The 12,052-nt window shown below is 34.0% G+C and overlaps 2 protein-coding genes across 7 annotated transcripts in view; one reads left to right on the forward strand and one right to left on the reverse strand.

Annotated features, from left to right (window-relative positions):
* The window catches only part of LOC107218539 (kinesin-like protein KIF2A), a 31,838-nt gene extending 27,241 nt beyond the window's left edge, over positions 1-4,597 (forward strand). For all 4 annotated transcript variants that reach the window (XM_046746293.1, XM_046746283.1, XM_046746285.1 and 1 more), the window contains one exon: positions 743-4,597. In XM_046746293.1, the coding sequence (XP_046602249.1) occupies positions 743-894 (152 nt within the window). In that variant the 3' untranslated portion in view covers positions 895-4,597. The remainder of the gene's footprint in view (positions 1-742) is intronic.
* Positions 1,187-8,712, reverse strand: LOC107218744 (protein adenylyltransferase Fic). 3 transcript variants are annotated; one of them, XM_015656731.2, is made up of 5 exons: positions 8,362-8,706; positions 7,496-8,168; positions 6,862-6,933; positions 5,958-6,164; positions 1,187-5,871 (listed from the first exon to the last, which is right to left on the reverse strand). In XM_015656731.2, exons 1-5 carry the CDS (start codon positions 8,555-8,557, stop codon positions 5,511-5,513), a joined length of 1,509 nt encoding a protein of 502 aa, XP_015512217.1. In that variant the 5' UTR covers positions 8,558-8,706; the 3' UTR covers positions 1,187-5,510. The 3 variants fall into 3 exon arrangements, with proteins under 3 accessions (XP_015512217.1, XP_015512225.1, XP_046602257.1); XM_015656739.2 differs by lacking the exon at positions 6,862-6,933 and having other exon boundaries at positions 8,362-8,705; XM_046746301.1 differs by lacking the exon at positions 1,187-5,871 and having other exon boundaries at positions 5,939-6,164; positions 8,362-8,712.
* Between the last annotated feature and the right edge of the window lie 3,340 nt (positions 8,713-12,052).

Consider the following 12,052-nt stretch of genomic DNA (forward strand, 5'->3'; position numbering starts at 1 on the left):
ATCTTCGATTTACTGTACATGAATTTAGAGATAAAAGTATAGTACTATCTTGACAACGTTACCTTGCACATCCTCATGTATGTACATCAACCAGTTTGTTAATAAATGTTATTTTTGTGGATTCCCATCATAATGGTTTTGTATTTTTAAACATTAATTATCAGTATAGCAGTGTGATAAAAGCACTTACTAATCATTGCGGTAAAAATGTATTGCATCTTCTCTGGGTTACGTCTTGAATTGAAAATAATCTAACTTATTATTACTAACTTATCTATTACCATATTATCGTATCAACATAGAACATTTGTAGATCACGTGTATTATCTTCAGGCGTAAGATCAGGGGCGATTTGTGCTTTGTGCATTTTATGTTCTATCTTTTGAAACTGCTGTTGAATTTCAATTTATGAAATGGAACGAAATGCTTATGATGCTGTCCGAAATTTCATGCTACAACTTAGTGGATGAACATTTATTCAATTTAGTGCTCAGTCAGGATTACGGAAGCTGAATAAAAATTGTTTAATTCTCGCAGCTTGCTTTTTTTGTATTTTGGTATAATTCTGTATTAAGTATGATTAGTCTAAGGTCTCCACTATTTACTGAATCTGAGAGAATTTCACCTTATTAGAAAGTCATCTGATCATCGTGACTAAGCATTGTAATACCATATAACCAGCTGACTGCTTGCTACATAATCACGCCTTGATGTTGACGGGATTAAATCTTGTTTGTTGCAGCGTACGCCCAAAAGTGGGAAGAACTGTTGACACAGCAGCGTGATACATTGAACGCAGCACTGGACCAAGTCAGCCAATTCAGAGGCCAACTTCTCCAAGAAGAGCAGATCAGTCAAAAGATGACGCGCACACGCAACACACGATACAATTAAACCTACATGTCACACTCCCGTATACATAATAATATAATATGTGGGATGTAAACGTCACACTCCCATATACTAATAATATATGGGTTGCATCACCTGAGGGTGAGTTTACACTATATTAATCACATTCTTAGTTAAATCTATGTATTCCTAACGAATTCTATTAGTCGTTATGTACTTTTGAATCTAATCAAATAATACTCTAATAGTGATGTACGATATATCTATATTTTTTACCGATGTTAGTGTAAAAAGTGTTACGAGTTCCTTAGTGTCACCTTTTTGCCTCATGATAAACAGTTATTGACTACTACAATATTCTTGGCTTGTTAATTAAGTGATAAAATTTTAGAGGATGCTCTTTGAAAAAATTGTGATTAGCAAAATCATATAGTGTAAACTCACCAGAAATCATTCAGCGGGTTCCAAATGAGGTGAAACACCCTGACTCTATCTTCAAATATGTGATGCATTTTCGATTTAATCTTCTGTTATAATATACTTGAGATAATGTCAACAGTTTAATTTTTTTGGTTTTATTTAATAACGCTGAATAATTTTATATATGTTTAAAAAATGATACATTTTGTCCAACATGAAAGCCAACTAAGTTTTTTACAATCGCTAACTTATTGGAAGCGCATCTTTATGAATATCTCTCTACATAATTTTAAAAATTGTTTAGCTTACTAAACAAATCAGCATCTATAGACCTTGCTTACTCTTCTTATTGTTTCATTTCAGAACTGTAAAATTGGATCAAAAGTTCAAGTTAAAATTATGGACTATAATTAAAATTTCCGTCAGCTACAAATTCAGAGACTTAGTATTGAATAGTGGTTGATTAACTCAGAAATGCATTGCTGATAAAAGTTAACTTCATTACTGCAAATTTTAACATAAAGAAATTATCATGTATTTAACTACTGTACTAAGCAAATAAAAACCATAAATATATTTTGTTCTCTGATATAAGGCGCCGGTCGTTTACTGACAAAAGTTGCTTACATGATGAATTATGAAGCATTTCTCCACCAGTAGCTTCTAGATACATTAAAAAAAAGTTATTCAAAAAAGTATATACAGCAAAAAAAAAAGTTTACTTGTAGCTGACATTCAAACAAGCAGTCCCTTAATCAAACCAAAACCCATTTACGACCAAACATTCAAAGAATCATAATTATTATACATGTATGGCACTTTCTCATTGTTACGGTGTGCCCGGTTCTGAGTTTTTCAGCGGTTTTTAAGCTTTTGAAGTACTAAATGTACAATAAACGTTTCTTGAGTGCGACAAGAGTGCTTTTGACTTATGCTTAAGCTGTGAATTTAATTTTTTGATGTATAAGATCATGTAATATTAAATTAAGATATTGATTAGACATTAGAAATATCGTGAAAAGGGACCCAGTGTACCGCCAGACAGTGAAAACAGCCTTAGAATACCGGTTTATGGAAACATATTAGAAGTAGATCACCAACCCTGTTGCTCGATTAATGTATTTGAATTTCTGGTTTCTTCATAACATGATATCATCATATACTCAAGGTCTCAACCATTCGTATTATTTGGCTATTATACGACATCTAGAACATAATACAACAATTCGTTCGTTGGAAACTTGTATAAATTCAAGGTACAAAAGCTTTGCCAGTCTACAATCTCGATTGTATCAAATTAATCTTTTTATATCCACGTATCTTAAGTCAAAAGTTGTACATAGTGCTCTTTTGATTTTGCATACACTGTATATATTTTTATTTGAACATTGTATTTTCACTCTTGCCTCTAGATCAAAAAAATTTTATAAACTGAATTGATATTATTAATGAGGTTAAATTTTCAAAATATCATTTTATTACATCATGTAGGCTTCACGGTCTTTGATTAATATCTGTTACAGTGCGCGTAAATTGTTGGAAAATTTGTAATACCTGGATATGATGAATTTTGTAATATTTTTTTACATTAAGAAACGGTGGTGTATTCTATAGGCTGCTTAAAAGTAAGGGTCTCGTTTCTTTGACTGCAGAGTTGGATAATCTATTTAGATCTTATTCTATAGCCGGTTACTTAAATTTAGTAAACGAAACTCGTATTAAACCAAATAACGACTGATTTCAGAAGTAACTCTTAGCTGTAAGACACTTATATATGTTTCAATGTGGCTCAACAACGGCCTAAGTATTGAGTTGTGTATTAATAATATTATAATTTGATCCAGATCACTTTCTTTTATGTAACTGCGGAATCATCTAATTAATAACTCATAGGACTTTAAGGAAATATGTGTTTTTCTAAGTCGCTTCATTGATAATGTCATGCATTTCAGAAGAACTGAGTTGTGCAGTTGTTGGAAGAACACTGGTGTGACATGAATGATTCCGGTAGATAACTAAATACTAATTCAAACAAATACAATTTCGTCAAAATATATCTGTATTGTTATTAGAATATTAAATCCAATGAATAATCTGTTGCTCTTACAATTAAAAAATCGTAATATTAATACTCAATTCTTCAGCGTGAGCTAATTATCACGGGGGTATTTTTAATTTTCAATATTTCGATTAAATGAAGATTTTGAGTGTTGCAATTATAGATCTTGGCCAGCTGTCCTCAATTGAATAATAACTGTTGTATTTTCTCTACAATCTGCTTCGTTATAATAGTGCCAAATCAACGCATTATATTTATGTTTCAAAATTGTGCATTCGAAGTTTTTGTGACCCCGTTAAATTAAAATATTTGCACAGGTTTACTTTCAAACAGACGATAGAAAAATTTCGATCCCTTGGAAGTTTTAGGAAGTAAACATGCTGAGTGGATCTCAGCTATTTTAAATTCGAAAAACGTATTGTTAAGTAATATTATTGATTGTTAAAACTAAGAATATCTTGCATAGTTATCAGCTTGAAAATATTTCGATGCCTCAATATTCCATGTGGTTATTATAGTAGAAAAAATGTCACAAAGTTTTTTATGAGTAAATTTTGCCCCTGTGAAGCTGTATTGGAATATTTTATTGCTAACTACAATTTAAGATTTTAATTTTTCATACCTTTTTAGTCAAACCAATAGAACAAAGCATGATAATTCACACGCATTAGTCGATTAACACTTCCCTAACTGAGTTTAATATAAATAAACATGAATGTTCTTTTCACATAGATCGCAATATTGATGAAGCTAATGTTTACTATTTAACAATAATTATAGAATTTATCCAGCATGTGATACATTTGTCTAAGTTGTGTTTAATAAATTCATATGATCACAGACTTGAAGGCAAGTAGAACAAGTTAATGTAATATATATCGAGCAAATTAAAATGTTGATATATATATCCCCGTTCTATGGTCACAGAATATTACAAAATGGTAATAAACTGTGATGGAAGATTGCTCGTTGAATGAAGATTTTAAATATACTTATAATTTTTTATATGCTATGATAATAATTTATAAAGTTGGAAAAAAATAATTTAATACAGTCGAAGACACTATTACTGGTAAGACCATAACTACTGTAATAGTGTATTACATTACTCATGATATCACAAATCTCGACTATCTGCCTCACCTTCACTAGATCTTTTTTTCTTCATTCTGATTGATATGCACAGAAAATTGTTCTGGGTACATACATGTATTATAATGACACCATGTTGTTGCTTGATGAATAAAAAACAGAACCAAAACCTAACTATATTGTCTTCTGATCATCTGATGGTTCATGTTTCGAATTCATTTTACTATTTACAATGAGCTTCTTGTTGTATGTATGTAAAAAGTTTCGACTTTTTTGTTCAGCTTACCATTTGAAAATGGTATTACATCGTATAGGTTTCTTCATTTTTCACAATTGGATAAATAAAAAAAAATTAATAAACAAGAAAGCACTATAATAATTGGGTTTATTCTTTTTTCTTAAAAATTTACTCTAAATAATGTCTGAATGATCACGTATTGTAACATTTTTGATAATTTCAAACATCTTGACCTGCAAGTGTTTGCCGCACTGATCTCATTACATTACAACTCGTTTACTCATGATTAAACAAACATTACATCTGTACAATAATTTGTGCCTCTCTTATACTTCATTGATTAACATTAGGTAAATAATTTTACATCACAGTCTTAATCAACTTAATATTAAAAAATACTTTATAAAATTACCTATTAGATCTATGTACAGAAGTATTTGAACTAGTACTTATTTTCAACAATATGACAAATTTAGATTGTCCCAATTCGTGACATGAGTCTCGATTCAATAATTTTTAAATTGTATTAATAGCAAACATGACTTGACTTATGTACAATAAGATTAATGTGCACCTATGCAGGCTACTTTGGCTGGCATACGATTATGCTTTGATGGTATGCTTACAACAGAACATGGACTCAAAATTAAATAAAAAATAGCCATAACAATTATTTCGTAATGGAAGTGGCATATTTGATTCGTACAAACCACCGGTATGTATGTACGATTCACGGAATAATCACAATAATATTCATCACACTCTTGACACGCATGCGAATTTAAAATTGGGCATACATTTATCAATTTTGTATTTAAGTTATATATGATTATAAAAATTTGAATCTTTTTAATCGTTTTCATAGTCGCCACTTCCATCGTCGCTGAGCAAAATCGTGTTTTGGTTTTCGGATAGTAGAGAATCTTGCCCTAATGCCGGGACTTGCCTAGAAAATTCGCTAGTAGCCCACAAAAACAAATCTAACGTTTGTTCTGTACATTCTCCAATGAATCTGACAAAAGGTCGTACATCTCCTGTGTTTGCCAGTTGCAAATATTCATAATATTTATGTCGATGCTGTTTGTGAACTATAACTGGCGGATAGCCAGCCTGCATTAGAATCATATTCATTAAAAGTCTAGATGTTCTACCATTTCCATCAGAGAATGGATGAATATGAACCAGCTTGTAATGGGCCAAAGCAGCGTATCTGAAATAGTTTAGTTAGAAATATCTACTCTGTAAAAAAACGCATATAACGTTAAAGTTAGTGCTCCTAATATGCTTGCACATTACCTCACAGGATGCATTCGAACAGCTTGTTCACTGTTCAACCACAAAGAAAATTGTTCCATCAACATATGTATGTCTCCTGGACCTGGTGGTACATGCCCTCCAACGTACACTTGTGTCCGCCTGAATTGCCCACTTTCTACAGGATCTACGTGCCCCAGCACACGCTTATGAATTTCTAGTATATCTTTGATGGAAATGGAGCCAACCCTGTAATACGCAATCAGTGTTGCAGGTGTCTACAGATTTAACAAGTAAGCACCACGTGGGTGCATCAGTGTATTGAACAATTATTCGTTATTTACCAAATTGCCCAATTTCCCACAATAGCATAGTTACTAGTTTATGAATGATTCAAACTACTTCTGCTCAGCACGGGACTTCCACATAAAAACAAATAGGGTGATTAAGCCAATGATGAAACATCTAAGCAGACAATAGAACTCCGATGAGAGAACAAAACTTACCATATAAATTATATTGAATAGTTTATTCATCGGTCATTTTCATTTATTGACGCAATGACCCTATCGGTAGTTTTCTGCCTTAGAATACACATAGCAATATCATGCAAAAATGAGTTGAAAAAATACTTGAAGTACTGGGTCCCATTCATGCAAATGCTGTTTTATAACAAAACAAACGAAATAGATGCCAATACTATGCCAAAACATCTCACGTACAAATGGAATAAAAATAAAAGTCACAGACGACAATTTATAGTGTGTAAAATGTGTGCAAAAGATAATACAACATCAAACATTTTATTCATGGCTGTTCCCCACAATATTCACATTTTTGAGATGGTTGACAATCAAGACAAGATACTGGTAATATATTTCCAAAAATTCTGAATCCGTTATTATAGGGAACAGTCGTAAGTAACTCATTTTTTTAAATTGCTCACGTTTTGAAGGGCCGTTCACTGTCAGACCCGCAGCAAGCTGTACTATAAGCATTCCAGTCAGGAGCATTTAATCTATGCAAAAGCATCATGGCGTCAAGTAGAAATTAAAATGTTTATTAATACTATAAACACACATACATAGAATTTATTAGGAAATAGAAATTTAATATGAATAATGAACCCTACACCCATAACTATACTAATATAGGCAATGTATTAAAGTCTCAATAATTTTGCAACGCATACCCTTGGCAACTAGTATTGTGAAAATATCTGTAGGAAAATTCAGAAAATAACTCAAATGACGTTAATTTAATATTTCTGTAGGCAGTTGATCTAAATGGTGAAAGATATTTACAAAAAATTTACTAAAATGGCGATTTTGTGTATAAGGTAACAAACAACATGAAAAATCTCTTGCTCAGTCCTTGTTACCATTACGTATTTTTGATTCAATTATCAGGTGACTGGTGCCATGATGCGATTTGCGCTTCACTATCAATTGTGAGAAATGAATCTCTGCTAAAGTGGTGATAAAAGTAGTCCTATATTGAAAATATTAGTCAATTTACATGCTGCAAACTGATCGGTCTTAAAAGTTTTATTAATTCACCTTTGGAATAGTTTGCCTTACCTATTTACAAGGGTCGCATTGATATACTTCATTGCAGCATCCAAGCCCAAGATTTCATTATGTTCATCAATACTTTTACCAGCCACTGCAGTTCTTGTTTCAACTATGGCTCTAGTTTGAGCCAAGTTCATTGTATTACCCTCAATACCAACAGTGTGATAAATGTGTTGGAAATATGCTTCTTTTTTAGCACGACGGAGTGCAGCATTGCTATCAGGTATTGCCGATAACGCATCTCTCTTCTCATCTATTCTCCTAAGCATCCGTTGGTCCAGTTCATCAACAACCCGAGCTGTTCTTTGCCTGTTAGCCAAAGCTCCCTCGTGATTTGGTTGATATGTCAAAGCTCTGACATAAAACTCATCAGCCTTGATCACATCTTTCTGTGTATGTTCCAAAAATTCTCCATAGTGGTTCAAAACATCCGGGTGCTTAGGAGCTAAGGCAACAGCATGTTGAAACAACTTTACAGCTTTGCTTTGCTTACCGGATAGTTTCATTTCTAACGCCAAATGTAAGGAGCTTATGGCCTCTGATACAGACGCTGCATCAGTGACTGGTTTTATTTTACTAATTTCTGAATTTCGAAGTGAGAGACTTAATGTTCCTTCATCATGTAAGTTCAAAAAATTTTCTGACGGGAGTGGCGCAAATATACGCCGGTTATCGTCACCTGTAAATTGAAAAGTTGCTGTTTCAGGTAAAAGGTAAGGTCGAGGACTTTAACGTAGAGATAGAAACAGCTTGCGTTTAAATTCCTGTTTATCAACTGGTTCATGTAATCGTTGTTATTTTGGTATTTCAGAAGTCAACGTAACCATGAAATTTTATTATATACGGGTAGAGAGATTTTCATGCATTCTTACCTACATAACTCAGTGAGAATTGTTGAAAGTAGTTTGAAAGTAGTGTACCGATGACAGCGAAGCTCATCCCAGAGATGAAAATTAAAAATAAGCTCACCCGATTAAGTTCCATATTTTTAACCGGGTACTTTTTAATTTCTTCATTTATTGATGCTGATGGTGTTTGACAGCACTGGCTAAGGCAAGGTGGAGACATTTTTGTAAACAGAAAGAAAATAAAATAAATATTTATCGAAAACGAACATTGCTCCGTCTACAAGCCATCACTCGTCTGCACTGGTCTGCACCCTCGAGTAACCATCAATACTACCATTGAATAATGTGCAGATTAGAAGAGATGACTAACCCTGGGTACGGTTTAGTAGCGGGACGTAGAGCAGTTTACCAAACAACATGTGGTCATCGCCGATTGGTTGGTAGCACGTGCGCGTGCTAGATTGCCTTTGCTTACCGTGTCAGGCGTAAGTACGATACTTCCACGGCTTCATACCACACTTATTGTCATTATCAATCGCAAATTCAATAAATATAGGAATCGTGTGCTGACTATATCTCAGAGTTTCCTATCGGTTCTTAATGTTTGTTCGTCAACCGTTAATTGAAAATGAAAATATAAATTTACCTAGAACATTTCTGTTATATTAGTTCCTCAGAAACTTTTATTAACAAGATTTTTGTCTCTCGAATGTTATGATCGTCTGGATTTTCACGGGCAGTAAAATGCTGCCGCAGTGAAAATCAAGCCTCTGTCAGGCTAGAGTTGTCTTTCCCAGAATCTTCGATAAATCTCGATACGCGAAAATTAAATTAACGGCTGATGCTATGATACAACGGCAGTTTGATAAGCAATACCCCGCTGTGCGCATCTCGGTCCGATCAGTCGGTTGGGAAACGCGGCGAGTGAGCATCGTGCGGCGTCATTCGCCATCAGTTGTTGCCGATCAGTGTTTACGTGCGGTCGTGTTCGGCGGGTCTAAGGAGAATCACATGTTTCAGTGATTTGGGACATGGAAGGTTAAAAAAAAAAAATGCTTCACTGTTCTGTAATCCATATCACAGTATTGAAGCTGCATCACGTAGTTTGATCAGTGTACTATTATCAAACTTACATTTAGTAATTATTTCACAAAGTGCAAAACTGTGGTCCAAAGAAAAAGTGAGTGATTGAAATTAACAGAGTCAGCAAATACTGAAGGTAAGTTTTATTCGCCGTCTTTACAATCGTAAGTGTGATTGATTTGGTGAATACCTCTCTCTCCGTGGGATATGGCGCTTTGTTTTATTTAATGGCGCGTTATTTATATTAAAAATTGGCGACCATAGTCACAGTTTTCTACAGCTCACCGTTAATTCTCATTTTCAAACTATACATACACCCTAAATTGCTAACGTTATTTTAAAATACAAACGAATTTAAATCGTCTAGTCTCGTTGAATTTAAAAAATGGTAGTAAATGTTGCGTGCATTGATTTTTAAGTAATATTCCTAAATGAAAATTGTGATATCTTACCTGATCTTAGAAATAAATTGCAACAATGATATTAATCGGTTCTAATGATTGGAATACCAATGATATATCCTACCTTATTACAGGGGTAGATGAAATTGCAGCATTATTGACGCAATGATCTGAACAAAGTAACGCGATCAATTAATCACTAAGAACGTAAATCAATCAATACAGTGAATAAAAACGAAAGATACGCGATTAATATGATTTTGAATCACTATCCCGCTTTTAATCTTTAATGATTTTTGCATTCATATTTGACTGATATTAAATTCTGTCGCAATTATTTGATTCATTTATTCAGTATTTGTGCTTATTTGATCAACCTTATATTATTGATTCTAAGAATCATTCATTGGCGCATCACAAATCACTATAATGTTATAGAAAAAATTTTGATCAGATCCAGACAGTCTGTAGTGAAATGTAGTCTGATCCAAGTAATATAATGTAATATTCTGTTATATTCTTATTGCAGTGTAAAAGGTGCCTCGCTTTGCCGTTCAACGTGGACATAATGGGAGAACTACTATCTACATTTACTCTCTGGAGCAACCCAGGAAGAGGTAAGAATAAGTACTTATTGTAAGTACTTATTGTAATTGTTTGATAAGATGAGGTTGAAAATTTGATCAGAATTTTATCCTTGCCTAATATGCGGTGAATGAAAATGGAAATAGAGAACAGTAACAAATAATTCAAGAACTAGAAATCTATAAATCCGCAGCATACCATTGGCACCGTTTGCTCAATTAATTCAAGTCTCCTTTCTGTGTTTTTCACAGATTTAACCTGAGACATCCGAGTAACTTCTTCATTACTGGGCAACGTCGGTGAGTTCGCATGAGTTTAAGTTACGGGTTATTTCCCTGGAACTCCTCTGTCACGTGGCGTGGCGGTAACAATTGTCACACAAATTTTAGATTTCTTAACTGCATGGATAAGCTCATTAGCGATTGCAGCGATGCTTGACTTTCAATCGAATCATTCATTTGCAATTTATTTTACTTTAGCTTATCGTTAATTGAAGCTAGAAATTTCGCACGTTGCTGGAAACGGAATGAGCATCGTAACAGGTAACCATCAGTTACTCGACATTCGCGAGAACGAATTCTGTTTAGCTGTACTGATGATGATAATCCACATTTCAATTTACCATGATGTAGTTTAAGTGGGGTATTCATCTGAGGTTTAAACATATTCCGACGAATGTTTAACTAGATTCACAGGATTATTTAATCAATGAAACTTCAATGTTTGCCATAATGTAATGCAATCAAATTGCATGTTATATTTTGGCTCATTGTCAATTTTTCAACAGTCAGCAAGTATCGATAAACTGCATCGTTGATTCGCTTAGAAAAATGCTGATAGGCATACAGTTTCTAATTCATTTTACAAAAGGTCGATGTATCGATAGTCCGCCAGCAATCACGAAGATAAGACATATAGTCACAGGGTTGACAGAATATCACTGCAAATACAGTAAACTCGCTAAGCTAAGTTAGATATGGGGGCTAGTTTGAGAGCGTGTGGGGGGATAAACTTGACAATAGCTCTCGTAATGTTCATACACTTGATAATCATTTTACTGAAATCCAGATCTAACGTTACTTCTACTTAAATCGGTTTTTATCATTTTCTAATTTTCGTCTGTCTTTAGTATCACTGTATAAGGGCTGGCTCACTATGATACAAAGACATTTTACTCCCTCCAGGTATAAATCAATGAAAAAGTACGTCAGTGACCACGGCGCAAATGAAGAAGAATGATGTGTGTTGGAAAGAATGGAGAATAGTTTAGATCGAATATAGGTAACCGGGTAGGTAGGTGCTCGTTTCGGAATTCGTTGCGGGGTTGACGTACCGCGATGTTACTAACTTTCGCAATCCACAGCGTCAAACGATCACAGAGATGTTCCTCCTGAAACACAAACAACTCGATATAAAAGTGTCTGGACCATTTGCAAACTTATTTAATTTTAACGAGTTCAATCTCCCATTTTACATCACTCTGCAACTATTTGTAATATATCTCTGTCATCGTCTGAATGGGCAAAACGCATCTCTGGATCATCTATCGCGTCCGTGGTACGCTAGATGGGGAGAGATACTGCGCCCGAAGACTTCGCGTCGAAGAGGACCGCCGACCGTCACGCCACACAATAATGCATGCCTCC

This window comes from Neodiprion lecontei, chromosome 1 (assembly GCF_021901455.1).
Source record: "Neodiprion lecontei isolate iyNeoLeco1 chromosome 1, iyNeoLeco1.1, whole genome shotgun sequence".
Taxonomy (NCBI): domain Eukaryota; kingdom Metazoa; phylum Arthropoda; class Insecta; order Hymenoptera; family Diprionidae; genus Neodiprion; species Neodiprion lecontei.